This window comes from Apiospora aurea (genome assembly GCF_038362705.1).
Source record: "Apiospora aurea strain CBS 24483 chromosome Unknown utg000006l_segment0_segment0, whole genome shotgun sequence".
NCBI classification, from domain to species: domain Eukaryota; kingdom Fungi; phylum Ascomycota; class Sordariomycetes; order Amphisphaeriales; family Apiosporaceae; genus Apiospora; species Apiospora aurea.
Genome location: NW_027117393.1, coordinates 1,193,376 through 1,215,678, shown reverse-complemented (window position 1 = coordinate 1,215,678; position 22,303 = coordinate 1,193,376). Strand labels below are relative to the sequence as shown.

The following is a 22,303-nucleotide window of genomic DNA, read 5'->3' as shown; positions in this document are numbered from 1 at the left end:
CCAATTAGGCACCCCGGCGATTGCAAGTCGATAATTCTCCGAGAAATCAATCGCCGGCGTGCCGCTGCTCAACTTGGACGCATCGCAACATCTCAAACAGGCAGAGCGGTGTCTTCTCGAAGCACCCAAGACGAAACGGGGTGGATTTTGAAACGACCTAGGCACTCTCACCACCAGCAACACCCGCCAAGGGCCTGCCACCAGGAATGGACATATCGTCACCGTCGCATCATCCCGGCCTCCAGTGGTATTGGGCCATCTGATTCGAGCGAGCAATTCGCAAACATGCCTGTGCCTGGTTCTCCACATGCTTGAGGCCCCCCCCGGTCCCGCCGAAAGATCGTTCCATGATCCCATCGCATCGCCCTGCAGGTACCGGCCACCAGAGCTCGCGGAATCACCCGGCCAAAAAAAGAAGAAAAAAAGAAAAACGAAGACCCATGAAACCTAGGGTGCTCAGACTGCCAAAGTCTTGTCTCGTCGATGATCTACGACAAACCCGCACGCACAGCCTCGTCTCCCATGCTGTCCATGCTGTCCATGCTGTCCATGGTGCTGTCCAGGGGTGGGCTCTCGATGCTGGGCTCTGGCCTGGACAGGACTAGCACGCCGACCCAGTGCTGGATGCTGGAGAGTGCGTCCCATAGTCCCGCAGTCCGATAGTCAGAGTTCTATAGGCTGACGAGGATATTGTGGACTTGGGATCTAGGAAGTTATGGGTAACTCGGTTGGGCTCCCGTTGTTATATATTCCAGATCTCATCGCTTCATCTGGAAATATCCTCCCTCCTCATCCTTCAACACACTGTTCAGTTCTACCATTCGCTAGTCGAATATCCTTCTTTCTTCCTTTCTTTGCTCTGGAGTTGACCTTCTTTCATCTTCATAAACTTTTCCACGTTTTGAAGATTGTAATACTCCAGACCACCTTTTCGAACCGTCTCGGCTTGTCCTGAGCATTTTACCTTCTTTCCAACCATGCATTACTCAGCTTTGGTACAGGTCCTGGCCACGGGCCTGGTCACCTCGACCGCCGTCACCGGCTTCCAGTTGGGCGCCTTCCCCAACCGCCGCACTGCCGGAGCCCTCGTCGCTCTGTCCGGCCCTGCCGCAGCCGTTCCTTTCGTTAACGTGGCCCGTCAAGCCACCCCTGCTGCTCCCGCTGGAAAGGGTGCTGGCAAGAGCACCGCTGCTGGTGCCGGCAAGAACGCTGCCGCTGGTGCCGCTGGTGCCGCTTCCGTCCCGGCTGCTAAGGCCGCTACTCCTGTCAAGGCCAAGGCTGCTGCCTCCGGCTCTGCTGCCGCACCTCCCCCACCCGCAGCCTCTGGCGCTCCCCGCCGCCGCCCCCTGCTGGATCTGGCGCACCGCCGCCTCCTCCTCCCAAGGGATCTGATGCTGCTGCTGCCGCTCCCCCGCCACCCCCTAAGGGATCCGCCGCTCCCCCGCCTCCTCCTCCCAAGGGATCCGACGCGGCCGCTGCCGCCCCCCCCCCCACCTCCCCCTAAGGGATCTGATGCTGCTGCTGCCGCTCCCCCGCCTCCCCCTAAGGGATCTGGTAAGTCAATCCTCAAGCTTCTTAACATCATAAAGGCTTTCAGCTGACATTGAACTCGCAGGCGCTCCCCCGCCACCTCCCGCTGGTGCTGCTGCTCCCCCGCCACCCCCCTAAGGGCTCCGGCGCTCCCCCTCCTCCCCCCTCCTGCCGCCTCCGGCGCCGCTCCTCCTCCTCCTGCCGCGTCTGGCGCTGCTCCTGCCGCTGGTGCTGGCAACGCCACTGCCAAGCGATCGCCGACGGTGGACAGCCACGGCTTCCGCGTCGTGCTTCGCCGGGAGTATTAAGCGATCGTTCGGGGCGATCGTGGGTCCCCTACTCACGGGATGAGAGGGAGGAAGGCCGAAAGGAATGTGGAATTACGACTCTTATTTGTTAGAGTTGGCTGTATTTATGATAAAGGGAATTGGTGTCCAGTGTGGAGCCTATCGGAACAAGGAGTCGAATTGTTAGCCAAATATTGATACCATAGAAGTCACTCATTTTGTTGTTTCTGTCCAGGGAAAGAAAAGGAACCGTTTGGTGTGTGTGAATATAACGGCGTTTATGGTATATTGCTGAGATAGGAGAGCAAACAATGAAAAACAAAGTACCAAATCTTATGGAGCTGCTGCGTGTGTACAATCTATCTAGTGTATGTGTTGTGAATATCAGTGTTTCATTCGAAACTTCTTGGGGTAGTATCATCTGTATTTTCAGTAGCCCTTTCCTGTGTATGTAGTACTATGCTGAACGTGATAGCTCGACTCTGTTACCTCTAGAACAAACATGCTTGGCAAGGGGAGTTAAACAATACCCGAGAACGTCGTACAAGGTGCGGGAGTCAATCGGATCTTTCCACGATTCGTGTTCCTGGCTTGGTCGCCGCTAGGAACCCAATTCCATAGAGCTAACCATTCCATAAAATCCCGGGCTAAATGCTAATAGGCGAATCAGGGTAAAGAGGGGGAGGGAACAGCCATATGCAGGTTTCGTAAAAAGGTTGTTGTCGATTGATTCGCTTGTCGCTTACACATGTACTGGCCACACAGCACGCATTCCGAGTTGCCTACTTGGGTACATACTTTGGGGTAGGTAGTTCAGAGTCGGGACGGTTTTGTTATGAAAGGGGAAATCAAAACTGCCGATAGGTACAAGTGCTGGCGATGCGAAAGATCGACCCTTTGGGGCTGGGGGAACTCTCCCCGACTTTCCGCATTCTGTCACTGTTGTGTGCTACCTGGGTGGTATTGTACCCCGCTGTCGTTGGAACATCGTGTAACCCTCGTGATATATGGCTCTCATTTGAATCTTCCTTGGAATCTGGAGCATTCTTGGCGAATACAGTTGATCAGATCAGACTAGATTAGCCATCTCGAGAAAGTAAATAACGTTTTCCTCCAGAGACGATGTCAAACTCACAAGAAGAGAGAAGTGAGCCCTTCCGCATCGCCATCATCGGAGGCGGGATAGGAGGTTTATTTTGTGCTCTCTCCATCCATCACCACCATCATCATTCTACTATGCCAGGCCAAGATGGCGATGATGTCAATGGTAATGGCCATAGCAAAAGCAAGAGAACCATCCAGATCGACGTCTACGAGCAGGCGCCCCAGTACCGCGAGATCGGCGCCGGCGTGGGCATCGGCATCAACGCGGCCCGCCTGCTGCACCGGCTCGGCCTGGGCCCCGGGCTCGTCCAGATCGCGGGCCAGCGCCAGGGCACCTGGTTCGCGTTTCGCCGCCACGAGGACTCGGCGGAGATCGTCAGCGTCCCCGACGCCGAGGCGGAGCCGGGGGACGTACGGCAGTCGCCGTGCGCGCGCTCCGATCTGCTGGAGCTGTTCCTCGCGGCCATTCGCGAGAGGGGCGCGGCGGCGCTGCATACGGAGAAGGCGTGTGCGGGAGTTTCGGTTCTCAATGCTGATGGTGATGGTGATGAGAGAGGGGGAGGAGGGAGAGTGCACCTGCAGTTCCGGGACGGCACCACCGCGACCGCCGACCTCGTCGCCGGCTGCGACGGCGTGCACTCCGTCGTCCGCGACCAGTTCGTCACGGGCGCCAACAACAAATCCGTCGAGAGCGGCATGATCGCGTACCGCGGCATCGTGCCCACCGCGGCCCTCGCGCCGGGCTGGCCGTTCGCGCACTGGTCCAACATCTGGGTCGGCAAGCACCGGCACTTCCTCTCGTACCCCATCACGGGCAACGCCCAGCTCAACATCGTCGCTTTCGTCACAAAGCGCCTCGGCGGCGGCCGCCTGATCGGCGACCGCGAGGACGAGGCGAACAAGTACAAGAACATCCGCGAGAGCTGGTCCTCCCTCTGCGACCGCGACGAGGTCGTCGCCGATTTCGCGGGGTTCGATGAGCCGGTGCAGCGCATCATCGGCCTCATGGACGAGCGGCCCGGCCGCTGGCGCATCAATGACCACGAGCCGCTGGCGCGGTGGCACTTTGCGGGCGGGCGGGTCGTGCTGGTCGGCGACGCGGCGCACGCGATGCTGCCGCACATGGGGGCCGGGGCGGGCCAATCGGTCGAGGACGGGTGGATTCTCGGGCGGGCGTTGTCCGAGCATCTTGGTGGGAGCAGCAACGAAAAGTTTCAGTCGCTCGAGTCCACGATGCAGTTCTACCAGGACCTCCGGCTGCCGCGCGCCCAGAAGGTCCAGGCCGCGAGCCGCGTCTCGGGCAACCTGTACGAGCTGCAGACCGAGGAGATGAGCCGGCTCAGCTACGAAGACTCGCTGCCGGTGCTGGCCGAGAGCTTGCGGGAGCGCATGAAGTTTGTCTGGTCCGAGGATATCGATGACTCTTATAGTCGCATGCGGGACGAGGAAGCAGTGCGATAGACACCTGGCATTGACCGAAAGAAGGCGGACTGTATGATGCTTTACGGGAATAGTAGTGTTGAATCGCCTCCATACATAATAAAAGCACATAAACAAGTCTTGACCATCGAACCATTCGCCTTGTGGGCAAATATTTCTATTTTGAGAACATACCAGAGCATGCGCTCTGAATTTCCCGCACATCGCGATGAGTGCCAAGTGAGGAATGGCATACCTGCTCTAGTATTATTACATACAGACACAGGTGACTCGATAACTTCACGATAGGCATCGCAAATTGGCAATCTGCCCACGCCATACAAGTGCCAAGACGATGTTGAGTAAAGTTGCGTAAGTAACTCGGGCTTCTGTGTATTGGTACCCGGCTATTGTGGTGGACCGGATCCGTATTCATCAATCTGCGTGTATCTTCCGCATAGTGAAGTGCTTGAAGCAAATAATTCGATTTAATGGGTATCTTATTGAAAAACACTTCGGTCTGTAGCTCATGCCGCAGACCCGTACAAGTCGTTCAGTCGTCATCGTCGGAATGATATATTTTTCGGGGCCAATCGGCTGCAATATCAATATGGTCCCTCGGGAAAACCCACTCGCAAAAGACGAATAGCAGATAGTCAATGACGGCGCAAAGACAAAACAGCTTGCCTGCCCAGACACCGCAGCCGTAGTACCGCTTCAAGCGGTCGATCAAAGCGAAGCTGCGCACACCGGAGTGACTCTCGCCGTTCCACGCCGCCGTATTGCCCACGTCGTAACCGTAGAAGTCGGCCTCGGGTATGTCACCCATGATGCCCTTGTAGACTCGCTCAGTTCGCTTGGCGATGTTGTCCCACGAGTACATCGCTTTCACCTGATCATGAAATTTCTCCGTGCGAACCTTATTCGCACGCAGGGCAGATATCGCTTTGCCAGTGGCAACCACGAGGTCGTCTTCCTCGGGCTTTGCAAAGACCGTCATGTGACCAGGTAGAACCTCTGGAATCCCGCCGACTGCAGTACATACAACGTAGAGACCGCAACTCGCAGCTTCGACTAGAACTGTGCCGAACGCCTCGGTCAAACTTGGGTGCAGATAGATATGGCCACGAATCATAACATCCCGAACCTGTTCGTGGCGTACCGAGCCCAGCATCTCGACCTTGTCTTGCAACACGTTTTGCTCAATCATTTGTTCCAAATCGATACTCTTCGGACCAGACCCAGCAATGATGAACCGCGTGTTGGGATGGTTCTCCAGGATTCTCGGAATCGACGCGGTAAGCAAATCTGTGCCCTTGTTGTAGAAGAGTCGAGAGATGACCACAATAACCACCGGGTCGTTGGGACCAAGATGATGGACCGCGGGGGTCGCATTGCCAAACCCGTTATTGGGCGCGGGTGGCTCAGGAGGGTATTTCCGCGGGCGAAAGTTTTCGGACACAACAGCATTTGGAATCACAGAGACCATGACCGGGTCGAGCGCCGCTCGGAGAACCGTATTTTCCTTGCTTGTGTGGCTGACACAAATGACATGGTCGACGTCACTCAAGATGAACTTCAGGAGCTTGTTCGTCAGGATGCTGGCAGCGTCCGCGAAGCCGAACAGCGAGTGGTCGGTGAACACCGTCCGCAATCCCATTGTTCTACCGTGTAATAACGCCTCATGGCAAAGACTGCTTAGACTGGCGTGGCCGTGGACTATGTCGATCTGCTCGCGGATCATGATATTTCGAAACACGGGGAAGAAGGAGAAGACGGTCGGAAAGGTGGCGGAGCGGTAGATGATGGCGAAGGGGACGTGGTAGACTTTGATGCCGTTCGTGAGATATCGTATCCCTTTCCGGTCTGCGTAGGCATGCGTTATGACGACGACCTTGTGGCCGCGATCGACCAGTTTCGTGGCAAGCTGGTATATGTGGCTTTCGACACCTCCTGGTTGCGGAAAGAAGAAGTCGCTGACCATAGCGATGTTGTACGTGAGGCGCGGCATCTTGGGGGGCGGAAGAGGCAGCGAATCCGAAAGCGCCAGGCCCGGATCGCGCTGCGGACAACTGTAGCTTTATTTGTGTATATCGGTGACGTCGACTTCGCAAGCCGGTAATGAACGTCGGTATCGCGCAACTGACAACAAAGCAGGACGTAATTGAAGCAACAATTCCGAGTCACGTCTGTCCATTCTTGAAGAGCTGTATTCTCAAGAGCATTCTGGGGATATCATCATTCCATCAAATGCCAATGATCAAGGGGTGGGCAGGTAAAGGAGCTTGCGACTGGGAATAGTTCGCTCTCTGGTGGGCTGGTTGCGCGACGTCGACATGTGGAAACGGGCATTAGCACTCACCTGTCCCTCCCACCTTCAGCAGTACAAGGTACCTGAAGCCACCTGGAGCTTGGATCCACACAGGGGTCCGATAGCGATAGCCAGTTGCTGCACTAGGTACCCAAGTACCTAACACCTTCCTACATTTCTAGTAGATTTCTAGAGATAAGCCAAAAACACAACGCAAAAAAGGCAAGTTCGTCACAACCTTGGAACATGACGGACGGAACAGCCAGGCCTCGACTTCCCAAGGTTAAGCTCGCTCGTATTGGAGAATCCACCTTCTCTTTCTTTTATCCGCCTATCTGTTTCTTGTCGCATCGCACGCACAGCATGCAGCACCAGCAGGAGCAGCACGCACATACACAACCCACCATCCATCATTCTACATCCACACTATACCCATAATAAATTCCTTATCGTACCTCGATACAATTGCTCTGGGGAATAATTCCGCGATGCTGGTTCGCAGTCTCATTCAGATGGCCTCGAAAAAATAGCCGTGAGACTGGTCAACCAACAGTCAATTATGGTGTCGGAACAGCTGCAATTGATTTGAGCTCAAGACCCATATGGATATCCAAAAGTCAATGACAAGTCTGCCGGCATAAACATCAATTACCCCAAGGACAGTCGCAACTATCCCAGTGCCCTTCATTCCGAGTGACTACTATCCCATTCCACTCGCAGTTCAGAGCCAGACACTCTACACAATTTTTCTGCACTGTTTATCCCACAACATCAAGAAGCTGCGCCATCGACCAGCACAATGTATGCGCGGTACATCCCATCGACCAAGCCAGCACCCGCGGCTGCCCCAGTCCCAGAAACGAAACCCATTCCGGCAACGGCAAGCCCTCGTCCGGCAGGCACAATCGCTACAATGGCAATGGCCCCAACTGTTGGGGCGTATGGTCGATACATTCCTCCCCCAAAGCTGGAAGAAGCAGCCAAGCTTAACAAGAAAATCATTTTCGGTGACGACGACAGTATCCCCCAGCACAAGATTTTGGAAGATAATTGTACCCTTGCAACTTCAAGCTCTATCACTACGACGGCGTATGGTCGATGGATTCCTCCCCCAAAGATGGAAGAAGCAGCGGTGGCGGACGACGAACCTCCTTCCAAGAGGGTCAAGGTCGACAAGAAGAAGGACCGCAAGAAGAAGAAGAAGAGCAAGAAGGAGAGCGAGGAATCCCCAGCACCAAAAGACCATCCCACCACGGCCGTCGAAGACACTGGTTTCGGGGCGACAGCGTCTCCTGTGAAGGAGAAGAGCCCTGAGCTGGCCGAGTCTCCCTCCAAGGAGAAGAACTCTGAGATGGCCGAGTCTCCCGCCCAGGCCAAGAAACCGAAGCGGGTGAAGAAGAAGAAGTCCAAGGCCAAGCCAGAGACAAACACGGGCGTTGACGAGCCAGTGAACACCCGGCATAAAGGTGTTTTCGAGAAGAAGGCGAAGTCCATGAAGGCTCCTGATCCCGAGAACGCGGTAGATCCTCAAGATGACGATCAGGATGTACCAATGGTGGACGCTCCTGAGCCAGAAGTACATGGTCTGCAACCCTTGCCGCAGCCAGAACCTAGAGCCCCCGAGCCCCCGATGGCACCCCAGACAGAGCTGCCTTCTTGGCTCTACGAGCACATCAAGGTCTCTAGAGATGCAACTGCACCGTTCACCAGCCTCGGGTTGAAGCCAGAGTCCGGTATTACTGCCGAGGACTCGAAAAGGCTGGAAGCAAAGGGATATAAGGAGGCACATGGTGTACAGACTGTTGTCATACCCCAACTCCTGCCTCACCACTGCATAACCATGCATAGCGATCTCTTGGTCTCAGCCGAAACTGGTTCCGGAAAGACATTAGCGTATGCTCTGCCTATCATACGCAACCTGAGTCGCTCGGCCCCCGCTTGCACACTCCTTCGAGCCATAGTGGTGGTACCATCTAGGAACTTGGCACAGCAGGTTCACAAGGTCTGCGAGGAGTTCGCAGATATCTTCTATCAAGAAGGTAAGAGACGCATTAAGGTCGGTATCGCCACAGGACAGCGTCCTCTGGAGGAAGAGAAGTCTGCTTTGGTCGAGAGAAGGGAACGATATGACCCTGTGGGCTACAAGGAACGCCTGGAAAGGGTCAAGACGCAAAGCCGGCGTGCTCGTTACGAGGATAACAGCGAGGACGAAGAGAGAAATGAGATCTTTAGACAGGAAGACCGCATCAAGACCTTACGCAACCATGTCATCGAATACGTATCCAAAGTCGAAATTCTCATTTGCACGACAGGCCGACTTTTGGAGCATATGAAGCTGACACCTGGCTTCAACTTGGAAGATGTTTGCTGGCTGGTTCTTGATGAAGCCGACAAGTTCTTCGGGCACAATCACCAGCAGTTCCTTGATGTCGTCATACCAGCAGTACATGAGAACAAGAGGTTCCGACGATACCACTTGGAGTCGAGACTCACTGGTGTCCGTAAGGTCATCCTGAGTGCCTCGATGACGACGGATCTGGATAAGCTAGGGCCCTTGAAGCTCCGGATGCCCAGGCTCGTGGAACTGGTGTCTGAAGATGGTCAGGAGGCAAGCGGCCGTGAGACCATGCTCAATCTGCCCGCGACCCTGCGGGAATACGCAATCAAAGTCGACCTGGAACTCAAGCCCCTATTCCTCCTTGACCTGCTTGAGAGCGATCGTATCATGTCGAGTGATGCGGATGACAGCTCAGACAGTGATTCTGCATCTGACGCTAAACCTCCTCTACCCCCCAAGATTCTCATCTTCACTCGGACTAGGGAAAATGCTATCCGACTTGCGCGGCTCCTGGTTATCATGGCCCCCAAGCTGGAACCTCTAATCGAATGCCTTACTTCCGACAGCACGAGCAAGACGCAAGTTCGAACACTGAATAAATTCCGGGCAGGCAAGCTTCGTATCGTCATCTCTTCCGACCTGCTCGCTCGCGGAATCGATTTGCCTGACATCAAGCACGTCATCAACTACGATATGCCCAACTCCGTCACGTCGTACGTCCATAGAGTCGGTCGTACAGCTCGTGCCCACCGAAGCGGCCATGCTTGGACGCTATTTACGTATCAGGAGGCCCGTTGGTTCTGGAGCGACGTTGCCGGCAAGGACGCAGAGGTCCGACGGTCCAAGGAGGTGGAAAGGGTGAGGATTACAGAGGAGAAGGATGAGGCTACCTTTGGCGCAAGGAAGGCGCGGTTCGAGGCAGCAGTAGCCCAACTTGCAGAAGAATAGGGGTAGTATATTAGTATCCAAGCGTGACACAACAAGGAAGCATAGATTAGTTAATTGAAACCTATTATTACCACCCTATAACTCCTTGGTAATGTGGGATGCACTTTTGACTCCACGATCGTAGATCCCAGTGGCTATATGTCCAGTAGTCGGTTATACCGTTGCAATGGGCGAACGCGAAATGGTAAGCAGTTCTATTGGACTGGGCTAAGCGTTCGACCAGCTAGATATGGTCAAGAATGACCCGACGCGGGCGACGGGGTGTCCGAAATGGTGAGATGGTGGTTCGGATGGAAAAGATCGCCAGGCATAACTGATGGCCACGAGGTTCAACAGAAAGTTTAGGGTCGTCTCTGCTGATGATGTCGCAATGACCTTCTCCTTTACATCACTTGTTTGCCTTATATCGAAACGTTGATTTGTTTGGCTATCCGATTTATTTCACTCTGTGAAGGGCTTACCCGCCGCGATATCCTCGAAAGCCGTGTTGGTGTGCTCCCACACTTGCTCCTTCAGCGCCTCGATACCCTCGTCGCCAAGCTTAGCATACACCTTCTGATTATGGGTATCATCGCCCTTCCAGTCCAGCGAGTACGCGCCACTACCCGGCCGTCCATCCATACCCCTGACGGTCCCGCCCTTCCCGCTTTCGTCGCCCCTGCTACTACTACTATCATCACCCGTACCAGACATCGAGGCCGCCGGATAAAGCGCAGGCGAAGCGAGGGATAACATGCGCTCCCCGCTCTCGACGGGATCGACAGCGACAAAGGGCGCCAAGAACAGCGGCGCCAGGACCCCGTTGAACAGGAACCGGAACCAGGCCGAGTACGCCGGGTTGTGGAAGGCCGGGGTCAGGACCAAGCCGGGAAAGACGTGAACTAGCCTCAGCTGCTTCTCGGCACGATGCAGCTCGGCCAGCTGGGACATGTACATGGAGTGCATGTAGCAGAGGTGCGACCGCACCTGCAGGTTAGCCGTACCGCTGCCGGTCCCGCAGCGACAGGTCCTCGCGGCACAGCTTCTTCTCGTCCTCGAACCCGGCCGCGAAGACGGAGACGACGGTCGCGGGAAGCGTGGAATTTGAGAAGGAGTGGGGGTTAGTTGCTGGTGGCGCGCATGCGGGAGTAGTACAGGATGGCCATGGTCTCGTCCAGGCCTTCTGTGGTGTCTGTTTCCAGCGTTAGCTTTTACGCGGTCCGGCAGAAGAGAAGTAGAAAAGGAGGCTGGGAATGGCTTTGCGAGAAGGATGAGGACCAGTTTCACGAACCTTTCCGCGGCTGAAATATCGCTTCCCCCTGCGACGTCATAAGATAATCAACCCGCGCCCCCCCCGCCTGCTGCGCCGAAGACGCCAGCGCCCGCGCCGTCATGTGGCCGATGCCCGACGTGCCGCCCAGGAAGACAGCAACGAGCGGCTTGGGGCTGTCGGCCGCCAGGGCGGCGTTGAGGGTCTGGACTTCGGCGAGTTTGACCATGATGGGTGGGGTCTTGCTTTCTGTCGCTGTCGTTCTTGGTCGGGGCGCGGAGGGGGTGGGGCCTGTTCTGTTGTTATTTGAACTATACCTCCTGTTGTGGGTGAGAATTTAGGTCAGAAATACAACAAAGACGGATTTGGGAGATGATAGGAGAGCGACGGACCATGGCATTAATCTACCTAGTATATACCGATGTATACAGGCTATTCAGCCGTAGTTCTGTCCATGCCCATGCCCCTGTACATTTTCTTTACGAAAGCCATATCTTCGGAGAACTAATTGTACCGCTTGGCGTCCAGGTTCTGGTAGTTAACCATAAGTTTAGTCCAGATTCGGATTCAGTTATTACTGGTTTCGAAGTTGCAAGTCGGGCGTGTCTAGTTCCTCGGGGGCAACTTGGAACACTTCAATGTCGTCACCACTCCAGCCGCTCTCCTCCAATTCACCTTTCCCCCAAGGGCAATGCCAGAAAACTCGGCGAATGGGCTTGGCCGACCCCAACACGCAGTTCCTCCGGATTGTCTTGTAACTGGCCAGGCTTGCTTCGTGGCTTATCTCCAACGGGAGTTTGCATCTGCGCCAAAGGCAACGGTGAACCATTGCGACCCTACTGCATAGGCGCATCCTTGTCCATAACATGCCATTATATAGACCAGAGAAGAATTAAGCGGCAAGCGCCAACATGAAACGGGAACGAATAGAAGGTCAAGCTAGCCTCTAGTAAAGCAGATATACTGTTTCTAGTTTACATAACACGTGAAAACCAAGAATACACTACTATTGTCAACCCTGTAATCCCACAAACCTCAGCCCAATCAAGTCCAATAAACCCTTCTCTCTCCCCTCTCTGTGATTACTCTGGGACTCAAGCCAGCTCGCACTCGATCAAGCTCTCGACGCCCTTGCCGCCGGACCAGATCTTGGCGATGCGGAGGCCCGAGAACCCCAACAGGTTCTGCCAGTCGTCGAGGGTGCGCTCGCGCGACGAGAACTCGGTCAGCATGATCATGTCGAGCGCCGTAGTCTCCCAGTACGCGCCCGTGCGCGGGATCACGTTCTCGTTGATCAGCAGCTTGCTATACCCGGGGCGCATGGCCGCCGTCAGCGGCGCCAGGATCTTTTGGCACAGGCTGTCCGGCCAGTCGTGCAGGACCGAGTGCATATAGTAGGCCCGGGCCCCTGTTGAGAAGGTCAGCTCCCCTCTGCTCTAGGTAAATTCTTGGTGTCTGTTATGCTATCCTGTCACCAGGACGCGACCACATCTATGTGCGTGGTGCAAGATACTGCCGGAGAGGAAGTAGGCGGGTTAGGTAGGATAAGGGTTGGTGATGGGAGGGCTTTCTCCATACCTTTGACCGGTTGCTCGGTTAAGAAGTCGTGCTCCATGCGCACAATGCGGGAGTCCAGGTCGGTAATCTGGCCAATGACGACGGGGAGATCTTGAAGGATCAGCTTGCCCGGGTGCACGGGGAAGAAGCACTGGAACTCGGCAAGGTCATGCCCCACGCTGCCGCCAATATCGACCAAAAACGGCGCGTCCGCCGCGGTCTCAGCGCAATCGATCAGGTTCTCCTGGACCGGGTAGAAGGACGGGTGCATCCAGGGCAGGCGACCCTGACGGTAGCCGCCCATATGGTCGTTGAACTGGGTGCCATAGCCGACAGCCTGCAAGTACTCGAAGAAGTTCTTGTCTGTGTTGTAGGCCTGGTTGAACGAGGTGCGGCCAGCGTCGGTTGGGTTCTGCCAGTCCGTCTTGCGGGCGAACTCGTGGAAGGAGATGACTCCGGCACTCGCCGCCAACCTGCAAGAAACGTCATGTCTGAGTCAGTTTTGACTTGTCACAAAACGACGGAAGCAGAAAGAGTACGGACATGGCGTAGTAACCACCATTGATGATAGGTATAGTCAATGAGTTGGTGAAGTTTGTCGGTTTGTACTCGTCTTCGCCAGTCTCGATGATGTACCCCATGGCCCCCAGGTGACGCATTAGACGGCCTATTGTTGCAGTTCGTTAAAAAAGAGAGACACGGGGTATATTATTGATGTCGTCAACCTACACAAAAGCACCGTGTCCATCTTGAGGGCCGAGGCCAGTTCGCTGACCTTCTGTGGCTTATCGCCGTTCTTGGCCATCAGAGCCCACAGGCCAGAGTCAACGCCGGTGGTCAGACCAGCCATTGCGCCAGTCTAGTGTTCTCCATTTCTGTCAGTATAGTGGACGTTCAACTCTCCCAGATAAGGGCATAAACGTCAAAATGCAGTACTGACCTGAGCCCAACAATGCTTGATCATGGTCTCTCGGGGCGTCTCGAGAGCCTGCATCAGATTCCGGGCCTTGACCAGCAGGGCATGGCGAGCCTCGTCACCGCCGGTGCCAAGGGCGTCGACCCCGGCATTGATCTGCTTCACCAGGCCGGGGACGGCGTCGATGTTGTTGGGGTTAGTGGCCACTGACTTGTCGACGACGACGACTCCTCCATTGGCACCATTGGTGCCGTTGGTCCCTGTTGGTCCCGTTGGTGATGTCTAATCCCATGTTTTCCTCTTCTTGTTCTTCTGCTTACTGCCGTCTTCTTCTTCTTTGGTTTTCTTTCTGCAGGTCTTGAATATGTGCAAGCGAAGGTTTAATCTAGAAAGAGGGGGTGCGCAAGAGAAATAATACACGATCCTGAGTAGACTGTCTGTCTGATCTTGCCGCTTGCGATTCCGGCATGCGCGTGGAGGGAGAGAGACGGGAAATCGAATTTGCTTTTTTCTCACGAGGATGCATAACTCGAGTACTGAAATGTGATACGGCCCCAATTTCCTTCGTCATCATACCTTTGAGGGCCATGGGACCCCCCCTAAAACCGTGAAGACGGGGTGGGCAAGTGGATGATTGGCTTGGAAGGGGATTAGATACTGTATGGAACGGCAGGCGCTGGATCTATTGAGTTCGACAGGCTCGGCAAGCCAGCGATTGGGCGATGGGGGAATAGATGGTGTGCAGCCCTGCCTGAAGTGTAATATTTGGCTGCCCTTCCCAAGAACATTCTTTTGCCATACGAAAGAGTTGAACTGACCCTCCAAGGTAGTATAGGACAGCAGGGTCTCGATCTCAATCAGCAAGATATACCAAGGTTCCAGATGGTAGATTGTGTGAGCGGATGTTTGACCAGATCCAGAAGATCGATCGCCACCGCTCCGGGTCCACCGGTAGGCAGGTCCCCGATAGCAGTACTGGTACCGAGACTGAGGCTGAGACCAGGTAAATCGGATGGCTCCAACTGAACGCAGCACGGCTCGGCGACCGCGTCCAGGACCAGTTATCGCGAACGTGTTTCTGCGCGTCTCCTCCTATGGAGACGGACCAATAGTCGCGCTTATCATGGAACGCAAACTGTCGATACCTACCTACCCGCAGGCACCGTTCATGTACTTGGCATGATAAGACATGAGGGATGTGATGGGACTAATGTGATGTGCTGAAGAAAGTACGCCGGTACGTACGGGTCAGGTGTCTTGAGCGTGCGTCGTGCCTTTCCTCGTTGAGGCGAAGCGTGCTGCGGGTAAGACTTGGGAGGATTCGGCGGCGGGGATGCTATGCTGAATGTCTGTCTAAGACCCGTGGACCTAGAGAAGAAAGCGAGACGCAAGAAGACAGACAGCGCGGGCCGCGACGATCCTGCTTTGCTTTGTTCCGTGCAAGGGACTTTTGATTCTTCTTCTTCTTCTTCTTCTTCTTCCGCTCTCGGAATTGGATAGGTAGTATCTGGCTTCTTCCAATCGGTCGAATCGGCACTGCCTGCTCCAGTCTGGATTCTTCTAGACGTTGCACGTAGATGAAAGGAAGGCGATGTTGACGACGAGGAAAGAAGCAGGAAGGACTCTGGGTCGCTCTTGCCGCTTATTAGTGGCAAGTGGCACCCACTCACACTTTGGCGGAGGCGGGCCGGTACGCTAAAGACACTAAATACATCATCGGCACAGGAGACGGCTCCTCCACCACTGATTGGCTGGCCACTGCGTGTAGTTGATGTTGATAATACTTCATTGCTCGGGTCCACCAGGTATCTTTTCGACCTGCATGCAGAATAAGAAAATAAAAAAGTCCGGATCCTTTAGAGCCGAACCGACAGCCTCTTGGATTCTGATGGGCGTATATGTCCCAGACATTCACCGCCTGCGAACTTTACTCTGGGAACCGCAGGAGGACTGCAAACCGGGCCGCCACTAAATAGGTCGTTGAGTGTTGCGAGAGAGTGCTTCTTCCATACACGAACCTGCAGGTGAGATCTTTCTTGCCTCTTCGCATTGCTTACTGCTCCAGTGAGTCCAATAACTATGCCTTTAACCAAGTTCCTTTTTCCCCGCCTATCTTGAAATGCGAGGCTGTTTCACACTCCAGCGCTCTCTTCAGCTTATAGAATAAGGACGGACCGTCGACGTGGTTGGCCAATCGCCAGCCAAGGGTCTCAGACCCCCGTACAGCGACCGAGTCTTAGTCTCGACGCCTTAGTTTTTTGAATAGAAGAAAGAAATATGAGTTGGCAACGGTTACGCCACCAAACTGCTCGGTGGTGAGGAAACTACTGGCGAATCGTTCGTGAGACAAGAGGTTTGATTATTGCATTCGCTGAAGCTACAGCTTCTTTATCCCCCCCCCAAGGACTGGTAGTATAGTCCAGAGTATCCATAACCCAGCTATTGTCAATGTAGAAACAGCAAAAAGGCAGCCATCATCAGCACAGAGCGGTTCCCGTTGCGGGAGTCTAGGTTTCTCGGACTCTATAGCCGTTGCCAGATTCGACAGCCTCTTAAATGCGCCAGTCTCCCTCCCGGCCTAGCCTATCCTTTTTGAGTCCTTTTGGATTGGTCACTCCTTTACAGTCCGTGGACAGCTTGCCTCCTATCCGACCGAACATACTACACCGCCAGGCGCTATGTCTTCGCCACCGAAGGGTACTCCTGAGTACGATGCTTGGGCCGCCCAGGATAAGGGTCCGACTGTGTTGGTCGCCTGCTGGACCGTAACCGCCGTCAGCACCCTTTTCGTCGCCGGCAGACTCTACGTGCGCGGTGTCCTCCAGCGGAGGCTATGGAGCGACGACTACTTCATCATCCTATCACTAGTAAGTTTGTAACCGGCATGGTCCACGGCACATCTCCCCACACGGAAACATACGAGCTGACCGCCTCGGCCTCCCAAAGCTCTGCGGCTACATCTCCACGGCCTTCTCCACCGTCGCGACGAGCTACGGCAACGGCAAGCACTTCGACCTCCTCGACCTGGAGCAGAAGGAAGGCGCCATCCTCTGGACGACGGCGGCCTTCTGCCCGGGCATCCTCTCCTTCGGCCTGCCCAAGCTCGCTGTCATCGCCCTGCTCACCCGCATCCTGAACCCGAGCCGCGCGCACTGGTGGTACCTCTGGACCATGGGCCTCGTCTGCTTCGCGTCGCTGCTCGCCACCGTCGGCGTCCTGCTCGGCCAGTGCACGCCCGCGCGCTCGCTCTGGACCTTCTCCATCACCGAGAAGACGTGCTTCGACAAGAACATCCTGGTCGGGTATTGCATCTATGCTGGCTGTGAGTTCCCCATGTCCCGCGCCTGCTGCGCCACGTCTCCAGCACGGCATTTGCTAACTCCACACGGTAGCGATATCAGCATTCGTCGACCTTTACTTGGCTATTTACCCCTCGCTCGTGCTCTTCAAGCTCCAGATGCCCATCAAGAAGAAGCTCGCACTTTGCGCCGCGCTCGGCATTGGTTCCGTGTAAGTGGCTGTTAGACTTTGATGATGACCAAAGTGAGTACAGCATTACTGACGGCTGTACTAGCTCCGGGATGGTGGCCATCTACAAGTCGACGAGAATCCCATCTCTTGGCAGTTCCGACTTCTCTTACGAAACCTCCGACCTAGTCATCTGGACAGTGTAAGTAGTTTACACTTCCCCGCTTCGCCCATCACCCCTTTACTAACGAAGACCGACCCCAGCATCGAAGGAAGCACCATCATCATCGCCTCCTCCATCCCCGTCATGCAGCCCCTCGCCGAAGTCGTCTTCGGCCGCAGCATCTTCGGCAGCAGCAGCTCCCGGGCCCGGCGCTACTACGACGCCGAAGCCGGCGGCAAGCACGGCGGCGGCGGCAGCGACAGCAGCTCCCAGCCCGGCCTCGTGACGATCGGCCAGAAGAGCTCGCGGCCCAAGAAGTCGCACAACGACGAGCTCGAGATGACCGTCGGCGGCGGCGGCACCGGCTTCTCCTCGAGCGAGGACGACATCCTGAACCCGCGCCACCTCGGCAGCACCGACGCGCCCACGGCCGTCGCCGTCGACGATAGCGACGCGCCGCGGCTCAGCGACGCCATTGTCAAGACGCGTGTGGTTACGGTCACGTATGGGGAGGATGGGAGTGCGAGTAGGAGGAACACGACGGCGAGTGAGCGGTGGAGGCCCGTCTAGGCAGTGTGAACTGCCAGGAGCACATGTCTGGCGTCTACGTCTTTGGTGTTACAGGAGTTTGGAAAATGGAAGCAGCACACAGTGTATTACTGTTGGGTTATTGTCTGGGTATAGTCCACTCAGACACGGTGTACATTTTAGGGGCGCAGAGAATCGGAAAAGGACTAGGTTTTACTCGAACGAATATTCAAGGCATATACACTTTATTTCTACGGTTCGCATGAGTTCAATTGATGCTTTGTTGAAGCCGAAACCTTTGGCTTCAAATATCAGGGGGATACCATGCAATTGCCTCTAGGCAGATACTCATGCTCACGCTGTCGCATTTCGGCACATGGCAGTACCCATGGTTTGGACCAATTCCTCCTACTTGATTGATCGTTGGAACGCCGGAAATTCAGTTTGTTTCAATCGAATAGCTAATCCCCAAACCCGCGGACGACACCAAGCGTCACCTCCGTTCCACCTACTACCGAATAGCTGCATAACAACCATTCCAGACGCTTTCTTTGATACTGGACACCTATGTTTGTTTCTCCGATGCAGTGCCGTGAACGACGTATCCGAGACCCAGGCCAGCCACAGATCCAGGGGTGACTACGTGGAGGGCTGGCCAACCTGTTGTGTAACTGCCAGGATGCTTCTTTTTTATTGTTTTTCCCCGGACAGGTGCCATTGTCTTGCCGGGGAATTGTTATGATTTGAACCGCACGGCAGTCAGCCCCGGGCTGGTGATGTCAAGTGTCATACAGCCTGTCTCAGAGGCCCAAGCACCGACATGTCTCAACCTTGACCAGCCATGCAGTGAGACCTCAAAACGGGGGGGGGGCCGGCCGGCCGCCGTATGTCTCGCATATTCTTTCCGCGAGACTTCTGAGAACTCAATTTGCCCGTGCAGCAAATATTCGTTGCTTCTGCGCCGGGTACAGCAATCGCCTATACAAGCCACTCCCGCTTGTGTCCAGTAAAGAGAAGGAACACTAAACGGATACATTCTTCTCGATACGTAAGAGTTGCGTGGCAAACATGTAGACATCCTATGCTCTTTTGATATGCCTGGGTCTTACTCTGCGAAGGGTGTTGCCGGCGCTAATGACTTTGCATCACTCCGGAACGAATAGCTGCATCAAGAATCCAGCTTCCGAGGAACGTATGTCTCGGGTAAAATGTCGAATGAAGATGTTTAACCCGTATCGCGAAGGAAACCAAATTAGAATCATGTCTAACAATGCGACAAAGCCTGAGCCTAACCCCTTTTATCTTTACATTTCTTCCAATACTTGGTCGACCTCGCAACCGATTGTAGTGACATCATATCACGTACAGGGCGATGAGCTCTCCTACATATGCCTTCAGATTCGGCGACCAAACCTGTCTCGGGTACGGCTTCACCATACCTACTAAGGCTCCTAATCTATACTGAGCACGATAATACCTCATTCTTAGGGAATACAAGTGGATATATCAGCAAGTTTTCAATTTGATACACTACGGGAAAACCCCTTTTTGCTACATATTAAATTTATGACCAGTGTAAGTTGCAAATCTTCAGAAAACAAGAACCCCCTGACAAAACCACACAAGCATCCGTTTCCTTACCCCTTTTTCTTGTTCTCCGTCCGTATCAATACAGTATAGGCAGAAACATGATAAATGGTGCAATTAGAATCGTTCCCAACGACTGAGGTTTCCCAGTTGATATATGCATGTTGATCCCTTGTGAGGAATAGCAATTCCCAGATAGTAACAAAAATCAATTACTACTATATAACGTATTTACGGAATAGAGTCAACCATTTCCAGAGAAGATACCGTAATCTTTGCTCTTGGGAAAGGTGGACAAGCCAACTTTCGGCTGCTCTAGTGAGCAAGGATTACTGGCAGCTTGGAAGCACGTACCGGCCTTCCCCTGGGCTGTTCTGCTTCGAACCCAATGCTGACATATTTATCCCAGGGAATATATTAGATCAACAAGAGCCACTCAGTAACTGGCAAAGAACTTCAGCATGCTGTGCCTTGGGGCATCCTCTCGATCTCGATATAGACTCGTCAGTTCTTCTGGCTGGAGTCGAGGCGAGTCCCCGATTCTGCTCTTCAGTGGGTGGCACTGACAGAATCATAAATAAGTGCCAATCTTACGTTGCGCTTGGTGGATTTGGGCTCGTGTGTCCCAATGTGGTAACCGGCTGCCATAGCCAACGTCGAACACGGGGTTGATCCTTAAGGTGGCGGCTCCAGTGGGAATGGTTGGCTTATCTGTGATGAGGGCTAGAAGCGTAGTATCTAAGCTACAACGTCGCACCGGACTTAAATCTTCGATACGTTAGTCCAGGCCGTATGGGATGGTGCCGCCCTAGCTCAGGCACCCCTACATGGACAATGCGGAGGGGAGATATTCCAATAACTGAATTGCTTCATCTTCTATCAATGTATCGCTCCCAATGCTAACATAAGAAATCTAAACCAGGCAGGGATGGAGTGACAATACGTGTCTCGGGCGCTTTTACACCGTCTGAAGCGACTGGGTGAGCCGGATGTGTTCCTGGCACACATATAGACACACAAGATGCTCCCAGCCCTTAATGTAACTAACAACCATACTTTTCTCCGCAATACTCCCAGTGCCAGCCATGCCGTGGCGGCGGGCAACGGTGGCAGCGCTACCCCAACTGGTCTGACGACGACGCTTTCCAGGTCCAGCGGTGCTATTTCCACCAGCACCGCCATTGTCGTTGGTGCGACTCATGATGGAGTCATGGAGCATTTTGAGAGATCTCGTAAGTAAGCAGTAGTATATCGACTTTTGGGATCCCATCCAACGTAATACTCCGTGTATTCACACCCCCTGTGAATTGGGAGCTAACACCGGAACAGCGGTCGTATGCCAAGGCAAGACCGAGACCGGCGAGATCGAATCCATGTTCATCCTGAAGAACGGAGAGATCATCTCCAACGTAATCGCTTCACAGGCTGAAGTCGTTCATTGCCAGGAAATACGGTGAGTGCCATCGCGCCTGTCCTTCCTTTTTCCCCATACCCCTTTCGGCCCTCCGGGTCCCTTTTTTTCCTTTGCTCCCCTTTGGATCATAACTCATCATCCCCCCATGAACACCATTTCCAACCATGAAAACCCAATGAAACAAAAAGCAGCACGCTCAACAGCGTGTGGTTGGCGGACGTATGCGAGGATGCTGTGATATTTAAACAGGAGCGGGGTGTCGTGCATCAACGACGGCGGCGCATTCAAAGCCGACGAGAAGATAATCCAGTTCGACGGGCGGGGCACGGTGTCGGGTGAGAACATCTGCGCGTCGGATGATGGGAAAGTGACTCGGAGCTGCGGCAACCGCGAGTAGAACGGCGGCACCCCCGGAACTTCGTCGTGGACAACGTGCGCGCGCCGGTAAGTACCGCAACCCGCTACACGGGCAACGCAAGCGGCGCCGAATGGCGTTTCCACGAACTGCTAGAGAAGGAAAAGAGAGAAGAAAGAAGTGACGCTTGCTCTAGGTGTCCTCGGTCAGGGCTTGTACGGTCACACATAAATATCTCACGACATAGTAGGATTAGACAGGAAATGAAGGTACATAGTGATAAGGTGATTATACATTAAGTCCTTTTTGAATATGTGATGCTGGATCTGGCTCAAATCAGAATGGCGAAAGAATAATAAGAGACATACCTTTTAGGAAAATCGTGAACAGTCCAAAGGCCGATCAACAGCCACCTGGACCAGCCAGGAAGTGAAGACCCCATCTCCGTCCTCTACAGATCGGTCGATAGCGCAATATCGGACGCCTCGGGGATCAGGTCGTCCAGGACCCAGCCGATGACCTCGAACGCCAGGCGCGTGACGGGGCAGCAGAAGACGGCCCAGAAGAACAGGACTGTGAGCCAGAGGAACTCGGACAGGGAGGGCGGCGCGAGCTCGTGCAGCAGCTGCTTCGAGACGGCGATGCTCTGCTTGCGGGCGTGGAGGGCGACGCTGCGCTTCCGGACGTGGAGCGAGGAGACGCTGTTGCTGCCATGGTGGTTTCCGCCGTGGAGGGCCGTCCACTGGACCATGACCTGGCTGCTGGCCGACATCGTGGCGATACTGTGCAAGGGTAGATGGAAGAAGAGGGAAATGTCGTTGATCTGTTCTAGAAAGGGGAGAGAAGAAGAGGAAGAAAAAGTCAGCTTGAAGAACGAATGACTTTGTTTGAAGTTGTTTTTTCTCTTTCCTCCTTGTAAAGACTGAGCCAGCGGACAGACGAAAACGAACGGATGGGATGGGACGACTTCTTTTGCTCTCTCTCCCTAGGAATAGCAGCCAGCCCGAGGAGGGGTTTTATCTTGGGGAAATCTCACCCCCTTTGTGTCGGTTCAGATGAAAGGACCGAGATGAGCCAATTGTGGTGAAACGTTCCGTGTACAATGGCTTTACTTGCAAGGTCATTGTTG

At 54.4% G+C, this 22,303-nt stretch overlaps 9 protein-coding genes across 9 annotated transcripts; 5 read left to right on the top strand and 4 right to left on the bottom strand.

The window, feature by feature from the left end:
* Nucleotides 1–977: 977 nt before the first annotated feature.
* PG986_008980 (uncharacterized protein) lies at nt 978–1,838 on the top strand (the record flags this gene model as incomplete). Its single annotated transcript, XM_066845202.1, has 2 exons — nt 978–1,558; nt 1,616–1,838. The coding sequence occupies 2 exons, from the start codon at nt 978–980 to the stop codon at nt 1,836–1,838; spliced, it is 804 nt and encodes a 267-aa protein (XP_066697600.1).
* Nucleotides 1,839–2,939: 1,101 nt separating this feature from the next.
* PG986_008979 (uncharacterized protein) lies at nt 2,940–4,382 on the top strand (the record flags this gene model as incomplete). The annotated part of the gene is made up of 1 exon (XM_066845201.1): nt 2,940–4,382. The coding sequence occupies one exon, from the start codon at nt 2,940–2,942 to the stop codon at nt 4,380–4,382; it is 1,443 nt and encodes a 480-aa protein (XP_066697599.1).
* A 511-nt stretch (nt 4,383–4,893) lies between these two features.
* Nucleotides 4,894–6,351, bottom strand: PG986_008978 (PIGA (GPI anchor biosynthesis) domain-containing protein; the record flags this gene model as incomplete). The annotated part of the gene is made up of 1 exon (XM_066845200.1): nt 4,894–6,351. One exon carries the CDS (start codon nt 6,349–6,351, stop codon nt 4,894–4,896), a length of 1,458 nt encoding a protein of 485 aa, XP_066697598.1.
* A 1,099-nt stretch (nt 6,352–7,450) lies between these two features.
* On the top strand, nt 7,451–9,937 carry PG986_008977 (DEAD/DEAH box helicase; the record flags this gene model as incomplete). Its single annotated transcript, XM_066845199.1, has 1 exon — nt 7,451–9,937. The coding sequence occupies one exon, from the start codon at nt 7,451–7,453 to the stop codon at nt 9,935–9,937; it is 2,487 nt and encodes an 828-aa protein (XP_066697597.1).
* Nucleotides 9,938–10,378: 441 nt separating this feature from the next.
* PG986_008976 (uncharacterized protein) lies at nt 10,379–11,415 on the bottom strand (the record flags this gene model as incomplete). Its single annotated transcript, XM_066845198.1, has 3 exons — nt 10,379–10,922; nt 11,072–11,108; nt 11,208–11,415. 3 exons carry the CDS (start codon nt 11,413–11,415, stop codon nt 10,379–10,381), a joined length of 789 nt encoding a protein of 262 aa, XP_066697596.1.
* An 865-nt stretch (nt 11,416–12,280) lies between these two features.
* PG986_008975 (uncharacterized protein) lies at nt 12,281–14,248 on the bottom strand (the record flags this gene model as incomplete). The annotated part of the gene is made up of 6 exons (XM_066845197.1): nt 12,281–12,594; nt 12,765–13,216; nt 13,287–13,410; nt 13,473–13,602; nt 13,684–13,919; nt 14,236–14,248. 6 exons carry the CDS (start codon nt 14,246–14,248, stop codon nt 12,281–12,283), a joined length of 1,269 nt encoding a protein of 422 aa, XP_066697595.1.
* Nucleotides 14,249–16,337: 2,089 nt separating this feature from the next.
* On the top strand, nt 16,338–17,860 carry PG986_008974 (uncharacterized protein; the record flags this gene model as incomplete). The annotated part of the gene is made up of 5 exons (XM_066845196.1): nt 16,338–16,526; nt 16,606–16,981; nt 17,052–17,169; nt 17,234–17,329; nt 17,392–17,860. 5 exons carry the CDS (start codon nt 16,338–16,340, stop codon nt 17,858–17,860), a joined length of 1,248 nt encoding a protein of 415 aa, XP_066697594.1.
* Nucleotides 17,861–20,426: 2,566 nt separating this feature from the next.
* Nucleotides 20,427–21,216, top strand: PG986_008973 (uncharacterized protein; the record flags this gene model as incomplete). The annotated part of the gene is made up of 3 exons (XM_066845195.1): nt 20,427–20,637; nt 20,735–20,858; nt 21,069–21,216. The coding sequence occupies 3 exons, from the start codon at nt 20,427–20,429 to the stop codon at nt 21,214–21,216; spliced, it is 483 nt and encodes a 160-aa protein (XP_066697593.1).
* A 409-nt stretch (nt 21,217–21,625) lies between these two features.
* PG986_008972 (uncharacterized protein) lies at nt 21,626–21,946 on the bottom strand (the record flags this gene model as incomplete). Its single annotated transcript, XM_066845194.1, has 1 exon — nt 21,626–21,946. One exon carries the CDS (start codon nt 21,944–21,946, stop codon nt 21,626–21,628), a length of 321 nt encoding a protein of 106 aa, XP_066697592.1.
* Between the last annotated feature and the right edge of the window lie 357 nt (nt 21,947–22,303).